The sequence below is a fragment of the Haliotis rubra genome, unplaced genomic scaffold (genome assembly GCF_003918875.1).
Source record: "Haliotis rubra isolate DU_JTF1 unplaced genomic scaffold, ASM391887v1 Scf48, whole genome shotgun sequence".
NCBI classification, from domain to species: domain Eukaryota; kingdom Metazoa; phylum Mollusca; class Gastropoda; order Lepetellida; family Haliotidae; genus Haliotis; species Haliotis rubra.
This window is the reverse complement of record NW_025767168.1, coordinates 1,493,258-1,518,581: the sequence shown is the minus strand read 5'-3', so window position 1 is coordinate 1,518,581 and position 25,324 is coordinate 1,493,258. Positions and strand designations below refer to the sequence as shown.

At 43.3% G+C, this 25,324-nt stretch overlaps 3 protein-coding genes across 54 annotated transcripts in view; all 3 read left to right on the top strand.

Moving 5' to 3' along the window:
• LOC124290987 (putative leucine-rich repeat-containing protein DDB_G0290503) overlaps window positions 1-5,318 on the top strand; it is a 68,348-nt gene extending 63,030 nt beyond the window's left edge. The window contains 1 exon segment of the mRNA XM_046727849.1: window positions 1,571-5,318. Coding sequence (XP_046583805.1) covers window positions 1,571-1,871 — 301 coding nt within the window. The 3' untranslated portion in view covers window positions 1,872-5,318.
• Window positions 5,319-6,748: 1,430 nt separating this feature from the next.
• LOC124291004 (polysialoglycoprotein-like) lies at window positions 6,749-14,195 on the top strand. 50 transcript variants are annotated; one of them, XM_046727888.1, is made up of 13 exons: window positions 6,749-6,880; window positions 7,121-7,200; window positions 10,260-10,519; window positions 11,625-11,841; window positions 12,575-12,601; window positions 12,656-12,709; window positions 12,845-12,898; window positions 12,987-13,013; window positions 13,280-13,306; window positions 13,339-13,416; window positions 13,481-13,588; window positions 13,747-13,827; window positions 13,943-14,195. In XM_046727888.1, exons 2-13 carry the CDS (start codon window positions 7,122-7,124, stop codon window positions 14,188-14,190), a joined length of 1,260 nt encoding a protein of 419 aa, XP_046583844.1. In that variant the 5' UTR covers window positions 6,749-6,880; window position 7,121; the 3' UTR covers window positions 14,191-14,195. The 50 variants fall into 50 exon arrangements, 33 of the variants coding, with proteins under 33 accessions (XP_046583844.1, XP_046583830.1, XP_046583848.1 ...); XM_046727874.1 differs by having other exon boundaries at window positions 12,656-12,898; XM_046727892.1 differs by lacking the exon at window positions 12,656-12,709 and having other exon boundaries at window positions 12,575-12,628.
• Window positions 14,195-22,128, top strand: LOC124291005 (collagen alpha-2(XI) chain-like). Of its 3 annotated transcripts, none has more exons than XM_046727907.1 (7): window positions 14,195-14,375; window positions 14,430-15,038; window positions 16,036-16,077; window positions 18,258-18,380; window positions 19,419-19,538; window positions 20,674-20,799; window positions 21,764-22,128. In XM_046727907.1, the coding sequence occupies exons 2-7, from the start codon at window positions 14,615-14,617 to the stop codon at window positions 22,087-22,089; spliced, it is 1,161 nt and encodes a 386-aa protein (XP_046583863.1). In that variant the 5' UTR covers window positions 14,195-14,375; window positions 14,430-14,614; the 3' UTR covers window positions 22,090-22,128. The 3 variants fall into 3 exon arrangements, with proteins under 3 accessions (XP_046583863.1, XP_046583862.1, XP_046583861.1); XM_046727906.1 differs by having other exon boundaries at window positions 14,195-14,429; window positions 14,484-15,038; XM_046727905.1 differs by having other exon boundaries at window positions 14,195-15,038.
• Window positions 22,129-25,324: the final 3,196 nt, after the last annotated feature.

The window sequence follows — 25,324 nt, the reverse complement described above, 5'->3', positions numbered from 1 at the left end:
TTGATGTGATACTTCAATTTGGAGTTGGGAGTCTATTTTAGAGTTACCAGAAACAAGTGAAGTTTTTTCATAAGGCTATGAAGATTGGGCTAAATTTGTTTTTGATATGTTGAAAAAAATATATGATCCACAACAAAAGTTTCATTCTCTTACATGTCAGACAGCACAAAGGCCTCACAGCAAGAGTGATAATGACAATTAGGGGCAAGTTCATTTGCTTGGCTGAAGTTTGGTAATGTTGCAAAAGTAACTTGTGTTTCACTGAAAGAACAAAATGTGCAGAGACTTAGATGGAGACTCAAGGATCTGAAACATTTTGTGATCAATCTGTATTACATGTTGAATCCCTTGGGTCATGGTCAGTGTCAGGTGGGTCACTTTGGCCCAGCTTCTTTATATAAATACAAAGTACAATGGAAGCCCTCTAAACCGGCATGCATTGGTACCAGCAAAAAATGATGGTATAGAGGGCGTGTTGATTTAGAGAACTTTTCCCTTTTCAACCTGAGAATGATCTTCCGTGTGCCATAAAATATGACTGAACGTATTGATAGTCATCATATTCTTGTCAACATCACTCTGATCTACATTGGCACTTTCTCCGCTCACTTTGAACTGTTTAATGTCATATCATGTCTTCCAGCGTGCCAGCCAACCATCTGATTACCTTAAAGTCGTGACATTTAATTCTGAAGCAAACTGAATAGCTTTTTTCAACATGTCCGAATCTGTTTGCTGCCAATTTGGTACTTCAGTGCAAGATCTTTTTGAGAAGACTGAGGAATTACATCAAAATCTTTTATCAGCTGAATTTTCTGTTCAAGAGTTAATTCCAATGTAGCCCGCTTGACTGGTCTGGCCATCTTGACATGGTGAATGACTGACAAATTGTGACCACGACAATTTATTTATAATACAAGTGACACGTGTCACTCACGAATTTACCTCACCTACTTATCCATACTCCTTTTATCAGTCAACATCAATGAGCTTAATGCGTAATGCACGGTGTTGTTAATACACATTCAGCCAATCAGCCAATTAACAGGAGAGCCGAGATACCAGATGCCGATTCAGAGAGCGTTATTTACTGTACAAACAGTCAATTGGGAAACCTTTGTTGTGCCGAAATACAGAATAGATTGACACCGGATTAGAGGGTGTGTAAATGATCATAACTATAATAGCTTAATAGGTATTTACTCATGAGTAAACTTTCACATTCAGTATTGATAACTCTTGATAGCTTCCTTGGATCCAGTCTGCCGGTTATTTTCACAGCTTGATTAGAATTGTTTTCCTTTTTCAGTTCTACCTAAATGCCATTTCATGTGACTTCTAAGTTGTCGTTGTTCATGTGCAGCACCAAATGTGTCATTCTCTTTGGGTTTTTAAATTTATAATACATATTTGTTTGCAATCATATAGAACTTGATAGGGTAATGGTGATTGATTTTGCATATTTTATGCAAATATGTGGGTTATGAGGAGCTCTGGTAATGTCCCTTACTGTCCTCATCATGACTAGTGGACAAACAGCATCTTGTTGATGAATTGGCTTCTGTTACAGGAAGTACAAGAGTCGCAGTGAGGAAATTAATGACTTGATATCCCGCTCTCAGTCTCGAGCCCAGGCCATACTGTCCTCCACTGGAGCATACACCGATGGGACGCTGAAGAATATCAGTCCAACCAAAGACTACAATGTCAACTCGAACGACCTTGACCGGAGCCAGTCACCAGACACTGCCTCCCAGATGAGTGACATCTCTTGTGGCAGCAACGGTCCCATCTACCTGGCTTTCCTCAACTCCTCTGGAACCTGGCAGACTCCCGGAAGCGGTAACGTCACACCCAGGAAATCCCCGTGATGATTTCAAATGACCCTGTCCCGTTCCACAAGCAGCCATAGACCTACATACTTCCATCAGTAAAGGCACAAATTAGTCATTTGTCCAGATGATGATAGGAACAGAGACCCATTTCAAACTGTAGTTATTTCAACTGGTCCATCGATACCTTAACTGGTATGGATTTTGGACTGGACTAAAGGGCCAGTGACAGTTTGTAAGAACATATTGGAGGTGGGAGTTCAGTACTGTAGCTCAATGATCACTTTGTGGAACTTGAGTCAGAAGTCTGAACTTCCATAGTAATGAATGCTAGGAGCATCGGTAACATTAACAAATGTATCTTATTAATGCATTTGATATCATTCAGACAGATATTTTACATTTGTGAAGCTGTGCACTCATCCTAAGATGAAGATTATGAGGGAATTACTTTGCCAGAAAATATGTTGTTTGTTCCTTTGTTCTCTGTTTCATGTTACATTGTTAGCTGATTTTAAAAAGTCAATTTTAAAAATGTTGAAATAGATCAGATGAGATGATGTCAAAATGTTAATGGTGCTTTTGCAAACTTTTCTATTGAAATGCACATAGTTTGGATGAAATCCAACTAGATTTTCAAATATTTACAAAATACAGTCATTCCAGTGAAGTCTTTTATGAACCTAATTGAAGTCAACCGAATATTGAAGTCATGTTTTTGTTCATTCCGTCCACTATTGCCAGAAGCTGTCAATAATATTGGTCATCTTAACTTGGTGCAAATATTCTGTTTAAATTTTAATTTTCAATTCTACCAAAATGTTCAACAGTTATGTTCCAAGGTAATATTTAATGACTATAATTCATTATACTTTTCAAAAAATGGATTACATGTTTAATGTAAAATTTTACATGCCTCATGCGTATGTGATCTCTTATATCCTAGGTCAGTATTTGTTTTTCTCAAATCTTGCTCCATCAGTAAAGAGTTGTTAGGTGAATATTATGTGGCATAGTTACCTGCCGTCAGGACATTGCAGTGTGGTACCAACACTATGGATCTCATGATAGTCTCTCATTGTTCCCTGATGGTGGATAGCTGTTGTACATTCATAGAACCTGTGATACATTTACCATTTATCTATTATTTATTCATTCATTTTTGTTATACATACGCTATCTAAATGTTTAGAATGCAAACATTGTTTTAGTGTTCTCTGCCTAGCTGTGATCACTCTTATCATTCCATCAGCATAATGTTGGACTGTGTAGTCCTTGTCTACATTTTTAATGTCCTCACTAACTGCCATAATAGATGTGTAATATATTAACTGTACTCTTGAATGTGTAACCTACAAATGGACTGGGGTGAAGAAAACATTGGTTCTCAGGTAACAAATTGGTGGATGGTAGCAGTATGGTTTTCATGGTTAACAACATAAAACTACTTTGTTAATGTTTTGCATCAAAAGATCTTTGATGTGAGATGGGAACACATCTTTTTAAGACAAGACAAATTTATGTGGCAAGTTATGTCCCATAGTTGTGCCAGGATCTGCTGATCATAGCTCCAAATCCCTTTTTTGTCCTCTATAGTTTATGGTTGGTCAGCATTTATGTCAATAGACAACACCACATTGGACCAAGAAGGTTGATATCACTGAAATAAGATAAAATGCTATTTACCCCTGATGCAAGAGAACCCAAGAACCGATATGAATCTCTTGTAGCCTATCGTCAAGTCATTGTTTCTGTAAAGTAGGGGGCTTATGTTTAAAAATGTTGTGACTGTTTACTATTCCCTGCTCATAGAAATCAGATTTGTGCATTCCAAGCAGATGTTGTTTTTTAGATTGTTTTGCTCATGTTTTAGTGCATATTTGGCATGTGCTGTCCGTAAATGTTACAGTGTCTTCTGTATAAGGTTACGTAAGTTGATGGTGCAACAACCAGTTCACCAGTTCAGCCCTGCAGTAACAGTTTCTGTATTCATGCAGAGAGAGATGGTTGGTGAGGAAGGCTTATGCCCTGTGATGATGAGGTTGTATCAGAGTAAGGGAGGCACAACTGATAGATACAGCAGTGATTGTTTGTGATGGCTAAAGAGACCTGACCACACACACTGACCATCTGAATCAATCAGTCAGTGAATCTAACCAATCAGTAGTGATTGAGCTCGTCCCCTGGGTCAATTAATCTTTAGCCCATCTCCACCAAGGTATACATGTATTGTGGAGGCTGTCAGGCAATCCGTTGTTATTTCACTAGAGGTAGTAGCTCGGTTCTTCTACCTTGTATATGAATGTAGTAAGTTCTCTGGCACATATCAAACTGTGGTTTTATAGTCCATGTGTCGAAATTCATCTTTCCAGTTACGAAGTTTGGTGCTAAGAGACAAGTTTGTTAGTTTGGATTGTCATAAACCTAACATTGAAATGGTGCAGACAGAAAGATTTGCTTTTGCAAATGGTTTACACATGTGCTTCCTGTTACACAACAGTGTAAACTGGTCCTTTTTTTGTTATTTGATTAGAGAATAGTGTGTAGAATGACAACAATCAAAATATACCACTGATATTATTTGGGGAACATGTTCCTCACATTGTAAACCAACTAGTTCTCAGTTTGTCATGGTTGATTTACACCATCAAGTCATCTGAAAGTTTCAGGATATGTTTCTGTGAAACTCCCAACAATGCCTACATTATTTGATTGAAATATCCAGCATTTCTTCGCAGGTGGATGCAGATACACTTCACATATTTTTGTTCTCTGCAAAAGTTTCATTTATAGTTACTTGTCTAAACTATGCAGTCTGAAGCGTCTTTTATTAAATATTTTTGTGTAACATCACACTGCCAGTGTGTGTGTTTAGTGCAGTTTTGTTTAAAATATTTGCATTTTACTTAGGCATGAATATGTTGATCCAGTTTGTGAAGTTTGTATTGATTCACAAAAAAGTTCAGATTGAAAAATAACCTCTTCAGTGTCATGATTCTTTTGTGACATTTTGTTCAGCTATACTTAACTTTATTTACTGAATGAAAAATACTTATGCTTAAATATGTATTTCTGTATAACTGATATTATACTTAACTTTATACTGTAACATAAAACATATAAACTTACCTACCAAGTGGCAGACCGACTCCTGTGTGTATCCTGGTGTGATGTAACAAAGTCAAGTATATACAGCTAATCTATACATAATACTCCATATCCTTTCCCATATAAAGGTCACATTTCCAAACATCTGTGATCTTTTATTTACATTGTTTTGTTGACATGTTCTATCCGTCCTGTGATCTGTGGGTAGCTGCAAGGAAGGTTCTATCATACCTCCTTACCTTGCAGGCATCTTGGTGTTCTAACATAATGTGTTTCTTATACCATGCATAAGCTGCCAATGTTGGCTTTACGAATGTACTCAACGTAACACATGTACGCTAACTTACTCACCTTCTCAGGAATAAAGTCATAAACATGTATACTGTTGTGTTATAGAAGCAACTGTCAGTTAGCTGTTGATGGTTTACAGACAGTTGTTGGCGAATGTTCAGATCAGTGCTGTACTAGCTTCTAAGCTGTTGTCTTATGAATGACTTTTACAATATCATGTCAAATATGCAGTTGCAATTCACATGGTTTACTTAACAAAATGTCACACGTTTCAAACTTCACAACTGACATGACCATATCAAATAATCATGTGAAATATGTAAAGGATATATCAAACATGACTGAAGTGACTGTGGTTGGTTGGTTGGTTGGTTGGTTGGTTGTTTAAGGCAACACTCTCAATTTCCAGTTATATGAGGGAAGGTTAAATAATGAAGTAGGGACCAGGCCATCCAGTATTTGCAAATAACATCCTTCTCTGCAAATTGGAAATGGTAACATGCATGAACAAAATCGGTTAGTCGCCATCTTCACAAGTATGGGCTGCTGAAGTTGTTTAAGTGTCGAGGCGAATCATACAGTTTTATGCAATATGAAATCAATCACCAAAGGTAAAACTGATTACTTGTGTGAAACAGACCCTGATTTGAAGTTTTGAACGCAATTTTGTCTCAGACTACAATCTTAGCTGCTTACAAGGAGGTTGAGTCCCATCCCGGATTTGAATCCACACTCTGGGTGAGGCCCCTGATCCTTCGTCGGTGATGTAACCCATTCAGTTTAGTCACAGAAGCCAGGAAGCGGTGGCTGAGTGGGTTAGATTACATGCTTTGGGTGCCAGCAATTAGGTGCCTGACTCTGTGAGTGTGGGTTCGAATTTGTGCCGTAATCAGAAAGTGTAATCTAAAGTATAACATATGTTACATGTTAAACATGATTGTCAAATGTTAACCAGAAGGGGTCTTATCCGCACGGTACGACAGATACTAGGGTACTCACTCCATTCAGAACTGCCTTTCTTGATCGGAGCTGTCATGCTATTGTATGTGATGTAGTCGATTGCATTATATATAAGAAACGAGCATAAATGGTAACATATATTTCGGGATGCACAATACCACTCGCGATCACGTGGACTGGAACAACTACATACGGTTCCGGTTTTCTGCACATAACCCCTGGTTTTTGTATCATTCTATGACTAAGAATAGATGGGGTTTTTTTTAGAAAGACCCCTAACCCTAAACCCTCGAAATAATCCTAATAAATACAATACATCTCAAGAGGGGGGTTGCGGTCGGAACTCTTACACATATGTGCAGTACCTGTGCCGACAACGGCCCCTTCTGCCAAAATGAATATGAAGACCCTCAGCGCAAGATTGTTTATAAGCGCCAACGAAGCAAATTTAGTGCTGGACGTTCAAGTCAACTAAACATTTGTTGCAGTAAACCAGGGTGAAAATATTGACATCAAATATACGAAAAGTAAACACCACACAAGGTTATGGATAAATAATGAAACATCAATCTCACATTTTCACCAGAAAGGCTGTCCAGCACGTGCACGAGCTCACGTGACGTGTCATAAGCAAATCCCGCACGAGTTTCACGCTCGCTAGAGCTGTCTCTGTTCTCAAGCTGAGGAAGGTGATCCCATTTCTTTTTCACTTATATACTAACATAGCGTTGATTGTTTTGTTTAGTTGGTTTTCACATTTCATGATCTGAATTAACGCTGAACGCTTGTGGTCAACGATGACCGTTAAACTCGCAACACAGGCTACTCAGATTCGTATGGGACATCCGACCTTTGAACTTCACCTGCGCATAACTTATATGCGCATAACCCATGCGACAATATGTATAACAAACGATACTGACATTCAGGATGACGCCGAGACTTCATCGAATGACGGCGTGTGTGACGGCGATGGCAGTCGCAGTTGTCGTGATGGACGCTGTCGAGGGTGAGCTATTATGTTTTCTCGTGCATTCCATCCCCCTTGTCATCGTATAAATTGTGGCATGAAGGCTACCAGTGACAATAGCTTATATAGTTCCTGACCATACATCCAGCTTTGAAGCTTTGACAATGTGTCTTCGTGATCCGGTTTAGAATGGGCCTTCAGCAATCCATGTCTGTCGTAATAGGTGACTAGCGGGATCGGATGGTCAGACTCGCTGTCTTGGTTGACTTATGTGACCCAACTACAGATATCGATGCTCATGATGTTGATCACTGGATTATCTTGTCCAGACTCGATTATTTACAGACTGCTTACATATAGTTGGAATATTGCTGAGTGTTGCGTTAAACAACAAACTAACAAACTTGGTAGTAAGTCATCACTAAACTACACGATCGACCAAAGGTTTGGTACATAATTTGCCCTGATGAACTTATTTGAGGGCTGAATTAGAGCTTCAGAAATTTATTTTCAATGTCATCGACAACTAAAACTAAACATTGCTGAATACTTTACATAATAGTAATTACTATGTTTCAACTCTTCAACTAATGAAGTTCAGTTTGGCATAACCAGTGTCCCATCTGCCACCAACACTACTAACACAATCTCTACCCTTACCCTCATCTTATAGAAACTTCTCCTCTTTACCTCCGTCCTAACCAACACAGTTCTCTCCTCCTCTTTACCTCCGCCTTAACCTACACAGTCCTCTCCTCCTCTCTACCTCCGTCTTAACCAACACAGTCCTCTCCTCCTCTCTACCTCCGCCTTAACCAACGCAGTCCTCTCCTCCTCCCTACCTCCGTCTTAACCAACACAGTCCTCTCCTCCTCTCTACCTCCGTCTTAACCAACACAGTCCTCTCCTCCTCTCTACCTCCGTCTTAACCAACACAGTCCTCTCCTCCTCTCTACCTCAGTCTTAACCTACACAGTTCTCTCCTCCTCCCTACCTCCGTCTTAACCAACACAGTCCTCTCCTCCTCCCTACCTCCGTCTTAACCAACACAGTCCTCTCCTCCTCTCTACCTCCGTCTTAACCAACACAGTCCTCTCCTCCTCTCTACTCCGTCTTAACCAACACAGTCCTCTCCTCCTCTCTACCTCAGTCTTAACCAACACAGTCTTCTCCTCCTCTCTACCTCCGTCTTAACCAACACAGTCCTCTCCTCCTCTCTACCTCCGTCTTAACCAACACAGTCCTCTCCTCCTCTCTACCTCAGTCTTAACCAACACAGTCTTCTCCTCCTCTCTACCTCAGTCTTAACCAACACAGTCCTCTCCTCCTCTCTACCTCCCTCTTAACCAACACAGTCCTCTCCTCCTCCCTACCTCCGCCTTAACCAACACAGTCCTCTCCTCCTCCCTACCTCCGCCTTAACCTACACAGTCCTCTCCTCTCTACCTCCGTCTTAACCAACAGTCCTCTCCTCCTCTCTACCTCCGTCTTAACCAACACAGTCCTCTCCTCCTCTCTACCTCCGCCTTAACCAACACAGTCCTCTCCTCCTCTCTACCTCCGCCTTAACCAACACAGTCCTCTCCTCCTCTCTACCTCCGTCTTAACCAACACAGTCCTCTCCTCCTCTCTACCTCCGTCTTAACCAACACAGTCCTCTCCTCCTCTCTACCTCCCTCTTAACCAACACAGTCCTCTCCTCCTCTCTACCTCCGTCTTAACCAACACAGTCCTCTCCTCCTCTCTACCTCCGCCTTAACCAACACAGTCCTCTCCTCCTCTCTACCTCCGTCTTAACCAACACAGTCCTCTCCTCCTCTACCTCCGCCTTAACCAACACAGTCTCTCTCCTCTCTCCTCTCTACCTCCGTCTTAACCAACACAGTCCTCTCCTCCTCTCTACCTCTCTTAACCAACACGCGTCCTCTCCTCCTCTCTAACGTCTTAACCAACACAGTCCTCTCCTCCTCTCTACCTCCGTCTTAACCAACACAGTCCTCTCCTCTCTACCTCCGCCTTAACCAACACAGTCCTCTCCTCCTCTCTACCTCCTCTTAACCAACACAGTCCTCTCCTCCTCTCTACCTCTCGTCTTAACCAACACAGTCCTCTCCTCCTCTCTACCTCCGTCTTAACCAACACAGTCCTCTCCTCCTCTCTACCTCCGTCTTAACCAACACAGTCCTCTCCTCCTCTCTACCTCCATCTTAACCAACACAGTCCTCTCCTCCTCTCTACCTCCCTCTTAACCAACGCAGTCCTCTCCTCCTCTCTACCTCCGTCTTAACCAACACAGTCCTCTCCTCCTCTCTACCTCCGTCTTAACCAACACAGTCCTCTCCTCTCTACCTTCGCCTTAACCAACACAGTCCTCTCCTCCTCTCTACCTCCATCTGAACCAACACAGTCCTCTCCTCCTATCTACCTTCGCCTTAACCAACACAGTCCTCCTCCTCCTCTCTAAACAACACCTCTCTACCTCATCTGAACCAACACAGTCCTCTCCTCCTATCTACCTTCGCCTTAACCAACACAGTCCTCTCCTCCTCTCTACCTCCGTCTTAACCAACATAGTCCTCTCCTCCTCTCTACCTCCATCTGAACCAACACAGTCCTCTCCTCCTCTCTACCTTCGCCTTAACCAACACAGTCCTCTCCTCCTCTCTACCTTCGCCTTAACCAACACAGTCCTCTCCTCTTCTCTACCCCAAGCCTTAACCAACACAGTCCTCTCCTCCTCTCTACCCCAAGCCTTAACCAACACAGTCCTCCCCTCCTCTCTACCCCAAGCCTTAACCAACAAAGTCCTCTCCTCTCCTATTGCTGAGTGCCGCATTAAACAGCAAACAATCAATCAATCCTCCCGCCTAAACAACACAAGCCCTTCTCTCCTGTTCCTGTCTTTTTCTAGCATAAACCTCTCCTCTCAACCTCTCATATAGCAATAAAACAGCAATAAAACACCAGGTTTTCTTCCCTATCACAAATAAGACCCCCACACCCTTTCTTTCTGTCTGTTGCACTCAGTTTGCAAAGGTCAGATACACTTCGCACATCTTACCCACAACCTCATACCGACCACCACATTTACCCTCCAGCCTTTTCCCACACGACGTCCATCGGGTTCTCTGCCTCTACCCCTGGGATACAGTCATATGATGAGGGGGGTAACGCGCTGTTTATCAACGAGGCGTTTCCCCTGGTGTCTGGGCGGCTCCTCCAGATCTGCTTCTACATCCACAAAAATTTCGACAACAACTACACGGGCACGTTCTTCGTCTTGAAGAAGACTGAAAGAGGATATAGACTCGTCTTCCAGCAGAATGTTGTCTTCCCTAACACGCAGGGCAGACATTGCGTAAGTATGTATGTTCTCAGGACCAGGAGTTAGATTACAACACTTGGTCTGACTGCCCTAGGTTCGGCTCCCTATTTTGGTACATTGTGTAAAGATATTTCTTGTTTCGTTACATTGCATGCGTACTGCTAAGTCCATACGCATTGTTTTGTTTCGAATCTCCGAACACAACCAGATTGAGTGCTCCTTGACTCACTGATACAATGCTTTTTGCAGTTTGTATGGTCCAGAATTTTAGTGTATTAGGAAACAGCCACAGAACTTTCATCAGAGAAAATCACATTGTCCCAGTTAAAATTTCTATGCTGTAAGCACCAGTTGAACCTTCGCTCCTTTTGTTCAGGTTTCATGATCGGTGATGGAATTCCTCGACTTTTCTGCCAACCCATTGCATGCAGCTCAGTTCTAATTGTCTCCTTACAGACAGCCACAGTTCCTCTATCAATCATATCCAGCCTTAAGTTTTCGAAACTCCTTCGTTTGTTTTAGAAACAAGAATACCAAGCCGCCTCCTGTCACCGAAAGTCAATTTTCTGGGATGACTGTTCTACTTGAAATCACTTTAGCTGATCTGATGTCCTTGTTATAATACTCTAAAATCAACTTCCTCTTCTCTAAATCATCCATACATGCGCCTCCCTGGTGCTCAATGCTATATCCATTTGCAATATTTTTCAAAACACGATAAACAGTGGACAAAGGGATGCCTGTTCTACTTGAAATCACTTTAGCTGATCAGATGTCCTAGTTATAATACTCTAAAATCAACTTCCTGTTCTCTAAATCATCCATACTGAGGATCACTGAAAATGTCGTCTGCTAGCAAGTAAACAAAGGGGGATTACTCTTCACAAACTAATGAAAAAGGATTAACGGAGTTGTCTGTCTTGAATGAAACCAAGCACTTGATAGCTGGTCAAGTTTGTTTATACTAGAAATCCAATTAAACATATTCCTAAGATTCTCAATAATTTTTGGTCATACTATATAATCCCACCATCCCTTCGTATCTGATAGCCGTAAGTGTTAGTGCTACAATGGGTTTGTGGAACTGGGACCTGTCCTTTCATACATTATTACGTGAATATAGCTATGCCATGTTTAGGTCAACATGACCGAGCCTCCGCTGGTCATCAATGGCCAGTTCGTGGGATGGATGTACGATCAGGACGCTGGCCCCATCTCCTACACCATCCCAGACCAGGAGAGCGGAACGATGGTGGCCAACAATGTCCACGCCCCGCTGGTTGTCGGGCAGACCTATGGAAGTCGGAGCTTCACCAAGACCTACTTCTTTATGTTGGAGGCCATCGTAGACATCGGTACGTGGGTATTCTCGATAGGACGTTAAACTTTGATGATTTAAGAACTTTAAATGGTAGTTTTCTTGAAAAAGATTAAGTTGATAGTAAGAAGAGTTTGGAGACTGAAATTCACCAATGTGGAAGCTTCATCATAACAAACACGTTTTAGGTGGAATCTGTTCAAGAGATCTTTACGTTGATATTATAAACAGGCGTTCTAAATATCCGATAATGTAAGTATTGATATTGCCAGTTCCCATCCTGATTTCGACTATATCCTTTTGAATCATCACCTACTTCATTACGCTGGCGACCACTGTAAATGTCGATACGTAGATTTCAAACTATTAGTGGTCACAAGTGTAACTATTTGGTGCGATAGCCAAGATTGGGCCTGCAAGTTTCACTAGGCGCTACTTCCGAAACTAAGCTGGTTTCCGGTTCCCTTTGCGCGCGCCAACTTGCGATATGCGAGACGGGGCGCAGCTTACTTCCAGTACCAGGTTTCCGGTGACAACATTCGTAACTACTTGTTCCTTTCTGTAAAGGGACGAGTGGTTACGAATGCGGTGACAAGTGTATATTCAAGAACCAGTTCTGGTTCCAAATTGCGCGACAGCCAAATATGACTTTACTAGATCGGAACAAGTGTACGTTGTTTGTCACGGGAGTACTAAGGTCTCGCGAAGTGCCGTGACCTACTTACGGGCCCTGTTGATGCTCATGCTGTTGATCATTGGATTGACTGCAGGCGATGCTGTGGCTACTGGACCTGCAGGTGATGCTGTGGCTACTGGACCTGCAGGTGATGTTGTAGTAACTGGACCTGCAGGTGATGCTGTAGTAACTGGACCTGCAGGTGATGCTGTAGTAACTGGACCTGCAGGTGATGCTGTAACTACTAGACCTGCAGGTGATGTTGTAGTAACTGGACCCGCAGGTGATGCTGTGGTTACTGGACCTGCAGGTGATGCTGTGGCAAGTGGACCTGCAAGTGATGCTGTGGCAGCTGGACCTGCAGGTGATGCTGTAGTAACTGGACCTGCAGGTGATGCTGTGGCTACTGGACCTGCAGGTGATGCTGTGGCTGGAGCTGCAGGTGATGCTGTAAGTAACTGGACCTGCAGGTGATGCTGTAGTGAACTGGACTACTGGAGCTGTAGGTGATGCTGTGGCTACTGGACCTGCAGGTGATGCTGTGGCTACTGGACCTGCAGGTGATGCTGTGGCTACTGCTGCAGGTGATGCTAGAGGTGATGCTGTAACTGGACCTGCAGGTGATGCTGTGGCTACTGGACCTGCAGGTGATGCTGTGACTGACCTGCAGGCGATGGTGATGGCAGGCTACTGGACAGGTGATGCTGCAGGACCTGATGCTGTGAAACTGGCTACTGGACCTGCAGGTGATGCTGTGGCTACTGGACCTGCAGGTGATGCTGTAGAAACTGACCTGCAGGTGATGCTGTGGCTACTGGACCTGCAGGTGATGCTGTAGCTAACTGGCTGGACCTGCAGGTGATGCTGTGGCTGGACCTGGAGGTGATGCTGTAGAAACTGGACCTGCAGGTGATGCTGTAGTAACTGGACCTGCAGGTGATGCTGTAGTAACTGGACCTGCAGGTGATGCTGTGACCTGCAGGTGATACTGGACCTGCAGGTGATGCTGTGGCTACTGGACCTGCAGGTGATGCTGTAGTAACTGGACCTGCAGGTGATGCTGTGGTAACTGGACCTGCAGGTGATGCTGTGGCTACTGGACCTGCAGGTGATGCTGTGACTGGACCTGCAGGTGATGCTGTGGTAACTGGACCTGCAGGTGATGCTGTGGCTACTGGACCTGCAGGTGATGCTGTGGCTACTGGACCTGCAGGTGATGCTGTGGTAACTGGACCTGCAGGTGATGCTGTAGTACTGGACCTGCAGGTGATGCTGTGGCTACTGGACCTGCAGGTGATGCTGTAGCTACTGGACCTGCAGGTGATGCTGTGGCTACTGGACCTGCAGGTGATGCTGTGGCTACTGCAGGTGATGCTGTGGCTACTGGGTGATGCTGTGGCTACTGGACCTGCAGGTGATGCTACTGGACCTAGAGGTGATGCTGTAACTACTGGACCTGTAGGTGATGCTGTGGCAACTGGACCTGCAGGTGATGCTGTAGAAACTGGACCTGCAGGCGATGCTGTAGAAACTGGACCTGCAGGCGATGCTGTGGCAAGTGGACCTGCAGGCGATGCTGTAGAAACTGGACCTGCAGGCGATGCTGTGGCAAGTGGACCTGCAGGCGATGCTGTGGCAAGTGGACCTGCAGGCGATGCTGTGGCAACTGGACCTGCAGGTGATGCTGTGAGCAAGTGGACCTGCAGGTGATGCTGTAGAAACTGGACCTGCAGGCGATGCTGTGGAAACTGGACCTGCAGGCGATGCTGTAGAAACTGGACCTGCAGGCGATGCTGTAGAAACTGGACCTGCAGGCGATGCTGTGGCAAGTGGACCTGCAGGCGATGCTGTAGAAACTGGACCTGCAGGCGATGCTGTGGCAAGTGGACCTGCAGGCGATGCTGTAGCAACTGGACCTGCAGGTGATTCTATGGCAACTGGACCTGCAGGCGATGCTGTGGCAAGTGGACCTGCAGGTGATTCTATTGCAACTGGACCTGTAGGTGATGGTTCAGAACGAACACTGGGATATTATGATGGTGCACAGGGCAGAAGTGGTCCCGTTTACTATTTTGGTAAACGGGTAAACTTTTCTAATCCAGAAGATTTGAAGCTTATCAAAAAGCAAGTAACTATGCATTGTTGTGAAGATGGCGCTACTGGTATGACTGGTTCAACTGGCGTTACCGGTTCAAGAGGGGCTGCTGGATATACAGGGCTTACAGGCTTGTCAGGTAATAAGGGCGACAATGGAATGCCTGGTGCAACTGGCACCTCTGGACAGGATGGTTTAAGGGGGGCAACAGGCCCAGATGGAGCTATAGGTGACGTTGGCCCACCTGGTGTTCCAGGAATGACTGGGCTCACTGGTCAGAGAGGTCCAACAGGCATTACAGGTGTTTCTGGATCCCATGGATCAACGGGTCCCGTGGGTCCGGCTGCTGTCACTGGGCGGACAGGGAGTACCGGACCTGTCGGCGAGACTGGTGTGTCGGGAATGCCAGGACTGACTGGGACACGTGGAGATGCAGGGGCAACAGGGGTCACGGGTTTGAAGGGTAAGTTATTTTTGTGTGTGCTATTATTGAGATTACAAGCCAAAAACAATAAAATGATAATGAAACAATGATAAAATAATGTGATATCACTATCGCGATGAAGTCATGTCTGCGTTGATTTCAAAAAGACAGTTTTGATCGTAGTTTTCGGCTTGTTACCACCACCCGTAGATTCCATATCAAAGTGGTAAGCCTCTGAGACACGCATTACTTCCTGCATCGTTCCTATCCCACATGTGTACCCGTGAAGGTCCGGGTTAGAATTGATCTCCAGTAACCCATGCTTGTCGTTAGAGGGCGACTAACGGGATCGGTTGGTCAGGCTCGCTCGCTGACTGGTGGACACGTGTCATCGGTTCCCAATTGCGCAGATCGATGCTCATGCTGATGATCACTGGATTGTCAGGTCCAGACTTGATTAATTACAGACCGCCGCCATATAGCTGGAATATTGCTGAGTGCGGCGTAAAACTAAACTCACTCACTCACTCACTCCTATCCCACATATAGCTAACACGCCGTGATTGGACGGGAATAATGTTACACCCTACTCTCTCACGGAAATGGTATGTGCCTAAGATCAGGGTCTAATGTTTCCGGGTTGTGGGGTAGCTATGTGGTTAAAGCATCAGCTCGTCACACCGAAGACCCGAGTTCGATTCCCCACAATGATATTGCTGGAATATTGCTAAATGATGTTAAAACCTCACTCACTCACCCTGTTTCCGTAATGCTGTATCAAGGTGACAGACCATGACTAACACAGAATGCTACAATTTTAACTTTGTGCTTATCTCTGGTGGGATTCATTTCGAATGTCAAACAGATTGGATGTTATACAATTAAACACCTTGTTGGTGCACGTTTGCAGCTCCAATATATTGCATCTGAGCCAAGCTCCTCGAAAAGTCATAAAAATACTTCATCACATGTAACATATTTCTAATACAAGTTTTCAGTAATGCCTTGTGCCATTAATGTTGTTTATGCTCTACAGGAGAATCCGGTGCCACCGGACCTAAAGGGGAACTCTTTAAATGTAAGTTTGTCAACGAAAAGGTTCTACATAACCCAGGTCCCACATAACCCAGGTCCCTGGTAGAATTGGTCCCATGTAACCAAAGCCGGTCGAAAGTTTAGATGGATGGGGTGGTCTGGCTCAGTGATTTGCATGATGTTTTATGATGGATCCTTGCCCTCAATAGCAATCACTGGATTGTCTGGTCAAGACATGATTTGTGACAGGCCGCCATAATGAGGTTTGAATATTGTTGAGTGCGGCTTTCACCAATACCAACACCTGTTCTATGTCACTGAACAATACGTTGACACACTTCGACAGAAACATTGTCCTTCCAATTAATCGTTAGAATGCTCTTGGATGTTTTGTATCTAATAACCATGATTGCATCAAGTCCTTAACGAAAATGACAATCGGGTGGCCATAGTGTGCGAATTGGTTGAATTAGGCAGATGGTGCTGTCATACCCGGTGGTACGGTAACCTCCCAAAACTTAGACCGTCATATCTTAGACAGCTTAAAACAACAACATTTCTGGTTCAGTGCACAACTAATCCTCAAGCTGATACCTATTTCTTATAATGGATCAGTCCAGTAGAATCAATTAGACAAGACGTTATGTTCATTCAGAGGTGAGGGACTACAGCATCATCTTCTTGGGATACCTGGTCGTTGTAGAGGGTGTGCATTGGCGTTATTTCTTCCCTCGCTCTCTTCTGTAAATTGCTGACGAACTTGATCTTGTCAGCAGCTTCAGGGGGATGAACGTGGTCGCTAACATTCCGGCAATAGTCGCCCACAGTGGTGAACTTATTATTTGATCGGCATTCTAGAAGTTGGTGAGTCAACAAAGGAAACATACAACTTTATGGATGACAACTTCTGGTTTATTTGCGTTGAGCGACGTTTCGATGTAGATTCTTACATCGTTATCAAGCTAAAAGTGAGTACAACCAAATGGTGAGGAGCCTATATGCATGGTATGTTGTGACAAGCAGCAGATTAACATTAACAACAGCATGTAATAGAAATAACAAGTGGTACATAATTGGAAGAGGCCAGTAGGGAACTAAAACAACAAATAGCACTAGTGATGAAGCCAACAAACAGCGGGATTAAGTTGTAACAACAAATAGACAGGATGCTATTGATGGCCTATAGTGTGATTAGTTCTTCATAGGCTGATAGGATGTAGTATCCTTGGTCACGGTTGATCAAAGGTTTGTAGCGACGGATTTCGATGGCTTCCAACAGTTTTCTTTGTGTGAAGTCCTGATTATTGGTTGATGGGACTTTGAATTCGTCAAACTTGATTTGATGGGTAGGGAACTCTTGCTGGTGATCTGAGAGGGCTGATGACCTATTACATGATGTTGTTAATGTAAATCTGCTGCTTGTCACAACATACCATGTATATATGCTCCTCACCATTTGGTTGTACTCACTTTTAGCTTTATAACGATATAAGAATTTACATCGAAACGTCGCTCAATAAAAATAAACCAGAAGTTGTCATCCATAAAGTTGTATGTTTCCTTTGTGGTGCACTTGCCAGTACAGGCAGTGGCGACACATAGCCAGTGTGTATTGGTCTACCTCACTTTGTTTCTGTTGTAAAGATACCAGTCAAGAAGAACTTGAGGTGTACCCTTCTGTGAAGTAACAAACTCTACCTTTCGAAGTCCAGCCATATTGCCATACTGACCTAATCTGGGGCAGGACATTTTATATCTGACATTAATGTAATGAGATTTACACATACTTTTCAGTTTCAATTGTTCTATTTGTTTCAGAGGTACTTCACTTAAGGTATCATCTTGTGAGGAGATATTCAAATGAAAACATAGCATGCATCTTTAAACTTAATCCCGCTTGTACAGTTCATATCATTTACTTCTGAATACAAGCTAGGTCTCCTCAGCAGGGAACACTAATTAGGACTGTTCCATTTCAGCCATGGGTGTTGTCTTAATTAATCCCCTTCATTAGTGTTTAAGTTATGGCTGTCTAAGATATGGCGGCCTAAGTTGTGGGAGATAACCGGTGGTACTGATCACTGGCCACAACATCATCCGGTAAGATGACATCAGACTGCTGGAAAATTGCTGACTACTGCACGTAGTTTAGCTTCCACGGGTTACTACGAAAGCCTATCTCTTAAGCCAGTTTTAGTCAAAGAAGCATTTTTAACATTTCAGATCCTGACAAATGTAAGATGACTCCCTCGCCATGTGAGCAGATCTGCGTCAACATCGGCATCTCCCACGAGTGTCGCTGTCGAGAGGGGTACACTCTCGCCGCTGATAATAGCAGCTGTGTCGGTAAATATATACATGGCTTGGGCCACAACGAATGTCTCTACATCCGTCCCAGATACAGCATGTTCATTTGCTCTGTTTTACACCACCGTTTGTAAAAGACAAGGCACAGTTAGGCTCAGAACATTTCAGCCTCCTATTGTACGCCGACGTATATCTAGATTTATCATGTCGGGTGGATAGTTAAGTTCTACTTGTTTCATGAAGTAATAACTGTTATGTTATTGGAAAATAGGTCTGAACACACCAGAAAACCGGAAGTATAGGTGGTTGAGGTTGAGACGGTACTGTTTGGATATGTAATACATGTACATGCAGTTTCGATCTGTGAGTTCGTGTGTCGATATGGCGGGGCAGAATTGTGTAACTCCTGATTATGATCTCAGGTTAGTCATGCCATAATCTTGACACCAGTCAGTTGCATTCATGTCACCCTTGCCAACATCGACTAAGCAGGCCGTCTTGATATACAGACCCGTGCACAAAAGTATTCGGACACTTGACGTTATTTCCATAGATTTACATGTTACGTCAGTGTAGCATAAATAATTTTCATGAAGTGAGTTTAGGATGGATCTTTGTAAAATATGACAGGTAAATTTGAAATCGTCTCTGCTCTGCGCACATAATTTCAGTTCAATTTTCCGACCGCTGTTTAATTAATGACATCACATTTATTAACTTACGTATGGTTCCACAATGCACAATCCCATAGGCCGCCATGTTAAAGGAGTTCACGGCTCTGTACATATGTTGTTTAAATTGTTGCCATTCGATAAATAAGCAACGGATAATTAAACAGAAATTATGTGATTGTAGGAAAGATGATTCCTCACAAATGTGCAAAATTTGACTTGGATCTTACGAAAATTAAATTCAAGAAAATTATTTATGCTACACTAAATTAACAATCATGTAAGTCTATGGAAATTACGTCAAGTGTCCGAATACTTTTTGCACGACTCTGTAGCTTGAATATTGCAGATTCCGGCGCAAAACACCATTCGCTCACATTGGCGCCTTGTCGGCATGTATTTCCAGATGTGGATGAGTGCGCCACTGGTGGGCCGTGCGAGCAGCTGTGTCAAAACACTGTAGGGAGCTTTAGGTGCAGCTGCAGACCTGGCTTCAATCTCACAGCGAATCAGAGAAACTGTGAAGGTAAATCTGCGAACGAATGCAACAAACTTGAACGTATCGCGTGCGTCATGCAGACAGGTCATCCAGCTGATATATGGAAACGAGTGTCAGTACGCTTAGTTTTGAATCACCCCTTTAATAGCAGACCAACTTTACTTTGATACGATACGTGTCTTCTTGCAGCGAGGTATTGTATTGGTGTGAAAGTATTTCATGAGGATGCCTTTTGAACGAAATGGGGATACATGCATTCTGACACAAGTTTCGTAAAATCAGTAAGATGCTTGGACGGAAAGATTTCTCCTCCAACACATTTGACAACTGACAACGTTCTACAATAATTTATTTCAATTTAACGTGAAGAAATATACCGACATATAGTGTTTGCGTGCGTCTCCGTCTGAAACTGTCTGGCGCGCCATAGTTTCCCCCGCAACGCGTTTTGCAGGGAGTATTATAATGGACTAAGTCCGTCCGTGCAAATTTGCCTTTTCCGGAGCAGAACATTAAAACCGTTTATTGTTTCTTCACAAAACCTGGCGGGGCGGTGGGGTAGTCTAGTGATTAAAGCTTTGGCTCGTCACGCCGAAGACCCGGGTTCGAATCCCCACATGGGTACAATGAGTGAAGCCCATTTCTGGTGTCCCCCGCCGTGATATTTCTGGAATATTGCTAAAAGCGGCGTAAAACCAAACTCAGTCAGTCAGTCAGTCACAAAACCTGGCACAACGATAGGTCTGGTGGTGAACTGGTGCCTTTTGGTAGTTTTGGATTTCTGACTAAAATATTGTTTGCGTTTCCATGGCAACAAGTATGACTTCGACTGAAATTGGTAGTAGTGCTCTATTTCGGAGCTCTAACATTACAACCGTTCAATGTTTCTTTACCAATCTTGGCACATAGATAGGTCTGGTAGTGAAACCTTTCAATACTTTCCTTCCACTTTGTGGGTATTCCACTAGTTGGCATATTAATGAAGAGTATTTTACCATTGCGGCGGATATTGATGACTTTGTCTTCTTGTTATTTCCTAAGATAATGTCCCAAATTTCTCATGTTTTCTGTAATTTACACACACTCACATTTATTAGTGACCTCTTACTCCCCCTTCCACGACTCATGAATATATCGGGTCTGTGTTTACTGTTATTTCCAGACTTCGACGAGTGTGAGCACAACGTGTGTCCATACCCGTCGTATAGAGTGGCTCGGATCTGCAAGAACACCATTGGGTCGTTTATCTGTATAGGGTTCGGAACGTTCCTCAGTGACCTGGGCAAAGGTAAGTGTGTAGCCGACCCACGAAGGTTAGAACCAGTCTTCAGTAACCCATTCTTGGGTTGCGACTAACAAGATCGGGTGATTAGACTCGCCCAGTTGGTTGATGCATGTAATCGTATCCCAATTGTATAGTTCGGTGCTCATGATCTCAATCAACGGATTGTCTGGTCCAGACTCGATTATTTACAGACCGCTGTCATCTAGCTAGAATATTGCTGGATGCGGTTTTACACAACAAACAAAACCAGTGAGAAGCGGTAGTATTCTCTCACGAATGTCTTCCCCCGAATACTACTGAGAGAATAGTCATTGCTATCGCACTTCTTATGTTCATCTGGATACAAAAGCGGCCCAGGCACCACATTTTTATGGATCCATATTCTTATGAAGTAGGGCGGTGGGGTAGCCTAGTGGTTAAAGCGTTCGCTCGTCACGCCGAAGACCCGGGTTCGATTCCCCACATGGGCACAATGTGTGAAGCCCATTTGTGGTGTCCCCCGCCGTGATATTGCTGGAATATTGCTAAAAACGGCGTAAAACCAAACTCACTCACTCTTATGAAGTAAATAATGAGGAAACGTCTCAAGAGAGACATTTTGTGTATCCAGAAGACATTCAGACATAACTACCCTCAAAATATATGATGGTCAACAAAGATTGGGTTGCGGGTCCAAGGTTATCCAAACATGATAAACAAGGAATCTTCCTTACAGTTTAGATAATGAAAAATCGACTTAGAGAATGAGTGAGTTAAGTTTTACGCCGCTTTTAACAATATTCCAGCTTTATCACGGCGGGGGACACCAGAAATGGGCTTCACACATTGTACCCATGTGAGGAATTGAACCCGGGTGTTCGGCGTGACGAGCGAACGCTTTAACCACTAAGCTACCCCACCGCCCTGGACTTAGAGAGCGTGTTATGTATTTACGGACCACAACTCTAGAGTTGCCTCTCCGTTTCAGAACAAGATAACACCTTACACTATGACTTCCAGTCGGAATTTCCACCCCCGGAGACGCCAGCTACGTTGAGGAACCTTGTCCGCACCACCAACGTGCTCACCATCCTCGTGGGCTGCCTGCTGGGAGTGGTCCTCATCATCGTCATCGGAGTGATTCTGTTGGCTTACAAGACGAGGAAGTCTTACAGCAGGTCACCCTCGGTCTACAGACTCCACCCGGAAATGTACGGGTCGCGCGGTAACCTCTCCCCCAGGAGTGATGCAGAATGTGGTGTGGGACATGAGCGAACCTACGTTCAGCAGCCCTACCCAGGGATGACCTTGTAATTAATGTCATGCAACAGATACACGTGTACTTTGTCAGAATCATTTCTTGTTGAATTTATCGTGTTGTATTGGTTCTTCCGGATAGTTTCAGTGGTAGCATCCGAACTTCGGCATTTTGTTAACTACGGACAACAAGAAAAGGTGAATATATGGTTCAGGTGTCATGTACCAGATCAACTGTGTTGTATCAGAGGTGGCTATAGTGATTTGGAGCCTGTTATTGACCAATCCGAACTAGTTATTTTCCAAATCATACGACAGTCAATGTGGTGCCTCAGATTTCTGGACCATCTGCGCTTTTGCCGTTTCAGCTCGCGTGTCCCTTCTCTATTCATTTAATGAATCTGTAGGATAGATGCCACTTAAAATGTAACACGAGTGATGACAGGAGTCTAATCTTGACATAAACAGTATACTAACAAAAATCAACATTTGAGCTATATTTGTGAGATAAATTACACTTATTGAGAAAATCTTTGTTTCCTAATACTGATAATAGAATTTTAAAACAGGTGTTACGTATACATTATGTACAAAAAGGTACTCAGTATGGGATTCAACTCTTGTAGGCTTAAGAATGAGCCTTACTACATCAAGACTTATCTCCCCTAGTGTAGCAGACGGCTTCCTATTGCTGGCATGGCAGATTTGACTGCAGAAGAGGCACAGGGGGTAAGCACTGTCCATGCTCAACCGGAAGTTGGTCGTCTTCAAATATCTCAGTTTGTATGTTTTGACAGAAGCTAAAAATCTTGACACAGTGGCTACATAACCTCATTTAGCACAATACGTGAAATGAATTCAATTGATTATGTTGTAAAAACGTTGAAAGTGGTCGATTTCTCGGCGTTTTCGATTCGCGCTGAAATACGTGTCAACAAATGCTTCAAATGTAAATAAAATATAATGTGTCATGACCATATGATATACGGGTTCTAATCCACGACCATTCAGCTTATAAGACAAGTCGATTTCATGAACATTTACTACTTGGAAATATAAAATCTAACATAGTTTAGGACTCACTCCCTACCGGGATCGACTGTCTATCGGGGAAATGGCAGTCGATGACGACCAACTTCAAGCTGAGCATGGACAGGACTAACCCCCTGTGAGAGAAAAGAAAGCTGGTCCTACAGGAGTTCGAAAGGGGTGTGACTAATGCAAAAGAGATAGCTCGTAGACATGACATTCCTCTGTCTCCAGTATACAGAATTTTGTGCGCACACACACCTCTCTGGATCCGCCTGTGCGGATATCATCTGGCCCAGATTTTAACCCTATTGAGAATGTCACTTTATGTGTTGGGACTAATGAAGGTCCGAATTTCCTACAAACTTTGATCGGTAGTGTTCCAAGGCGCATTCAGTCGTGTAATTCAGGGCAGAGAGGTCTCACAAAGTACTGAAAAGACAATTAGACTGTGACAGAATCATATCTCAACATATTCATTTAAGTAAAACTTCTATAGTTAATATACATGTGTTAGATAATTGCCAAAACAAATTTATCAATTTCTGGGAATACCATAATTAATACTTTTATGGCAATATTTCTCATCGGTACAAACTTCTGGCAATGTTTACACAGTGTAAATCGAAGTATCTAGCCAAGTTTTAGCAGATGTCTCTTCTGTACCTGTTGTTGCTTGCGACATAGGTATGCACAACTACGACAGAAATGACAAACATTTCGTTGTTTTAAGGGCAGTAGACATGACAGATAATGAAGCTGACGCTGAAAATATGTTTAAGCATATATGTCGCCCCAGAGGAATATGAAATCAGATATGGTGTTCTAAAGACAAATCATACGCGCAGAACTGGAATACCAATAAAGTAAATAGAAGCAACAAGATTCATTTCATTATCAGAAATTTCTGCTTAAAGATTGTACGATTCAGACTGGATCATGATAATTTATGAATCACTCTCAAATAATGATACTATTTGTTCGTGAAGCTTACATGTGTTACCCAACAGTGGCACCAGTCTCAAGCACCTGAAAAAATCCACTTAGTCTAGATGTTAATGAAAAGGGTAAACCAACTGGTAGCAGTTAAACGTAAGTTTGGATAGTTAATGTTGGATAGTGCTCAAGCTTGTGTGTCCCCAAGCTACATTCATGCAGTGAAAATGAATGAAAGCTGAGTGCATTCCAATTCTTCATGCCTACTCGGTACTTGAATACATGACGCGTTTTATGGATAACAACTTCGTTTTGATTCTTTATACGACGTTTCAGAGCTAATTCTTGCTCCTTCGTCAGGTGAATGAAGGAGCAATAATTAGCTCTGAAACGTAGTGTAAAGAATAAAAAAGAAGTTCTTATCCATACAACGTGTCATGTATTCATGTTCATCCAACTTCTAAATGCCTTTCAAAAACTTTACTCGGTACTTATCCAAATGAATAGACTAAGACAAAAGTTTTCTATAATCACTTTATTAATAGTGAGTGAGTTTAGTTTTACGCCGCACTCAGCAATATTCCAGCTATATGGTGGCGGTCTGTAAATAATCCAGTCTGGACCAGACAATCCAGTGATCAACAGCATGAGCATCGATCTGCGCAATTGGGAACCGATGACATGTGTCAACCAAGCCAGCGAACATGACCACCCAATCCCGTTAGTCGCCTCTTACGACAGTCTCGATCCACCGCCGAAACAGAATTCTTTGGGCGCAAAAGACCAAATATGAAAGGAACAGGGTAAACATGTTCTGACCCACAGTTAGAAATCAGAATCCATTGTAAGATGTCGACTATGTCATATTAAGTATGTGTCTCTGAATCCCATTCCGATAGTGATGACGGTAGGACCCAAGTGCACTTGCATCGAGAGAATAAAGTTAAGTTCACAGAAGAAAAATATGAAGGCGCTTAATATTTCTTATTCACCATTGACACAGATGATCTTCGTCTCCCATTGGGGGCCGGTTGGGTAGCCTAGTGGTTAAAGCGTTCGCTCGTCACGCCGCAGACCCGGGTTCGATTCACCACATGGGTACAAGGTGTGAAGCCTATTTCTGGTATCCCCTGCCGTGATATTGCTGTAATATTGCTAAAAGCGGCGTAAAACGTAAAGCTCACTCACTCGTCTCTCATGGAACACCTCTGGGTCAGTACAAGCGGTCCCAGTATGTCTGGAGATTAGACTGGGTGTGTATCCAGAGAAACCCATATAACTGTTACTGACGACATAATGTAATGACATTTCGTTCACCAGAAACAGA

Excerpts from the sequence above, each read along its gene's own strand:
- LOC124291004 (XM_046727868.1), top strand. The coding sequence starts at position 7,122 with ATGACGCCGAGACTTCATCGAATGACGGCGTGTGTGACGGCGATGGCA. Across the intron at positions 13,307-13,338 it reads TGTGGCTACTGGACCTGCAG|GTGATGCTGTGGCTGGACCT; the intron begins GTGATGCTGTAG and ends CTGGACCTGCAG. Across the intron at positions 13,417-13,480 it reads TGTAGTAACTGGACCTGCAG|GTGATGCTGTGGCTACTGGA; the intron begins GTGATGCTGTAG and ends CTGGACCTGCAG.
- LOC124291005 (XM_046727905.1), top strand. The coding sequence starts at position 14,411 with ATGGCAACTGGACCTGCAGGCGATGCTGTGGCAAGTGGACCTGCAGGT. Across the intron at positions 16,078-18,257 it reads TAAAGGGGAACTCTTTAAAT|ATCCTGACAAATGTAAGATG; the intron begins GTAAGTTTGTCA and ends TTAACATTTCAG. Across the intron at positions 19,539-20,673 it reads GAATCAGAGAAACTGTGAAG|ACTTCGACGAGTGTGAGCAC; the intron begins GTAAATCTGCGA and ends TGTTATTTCCAG.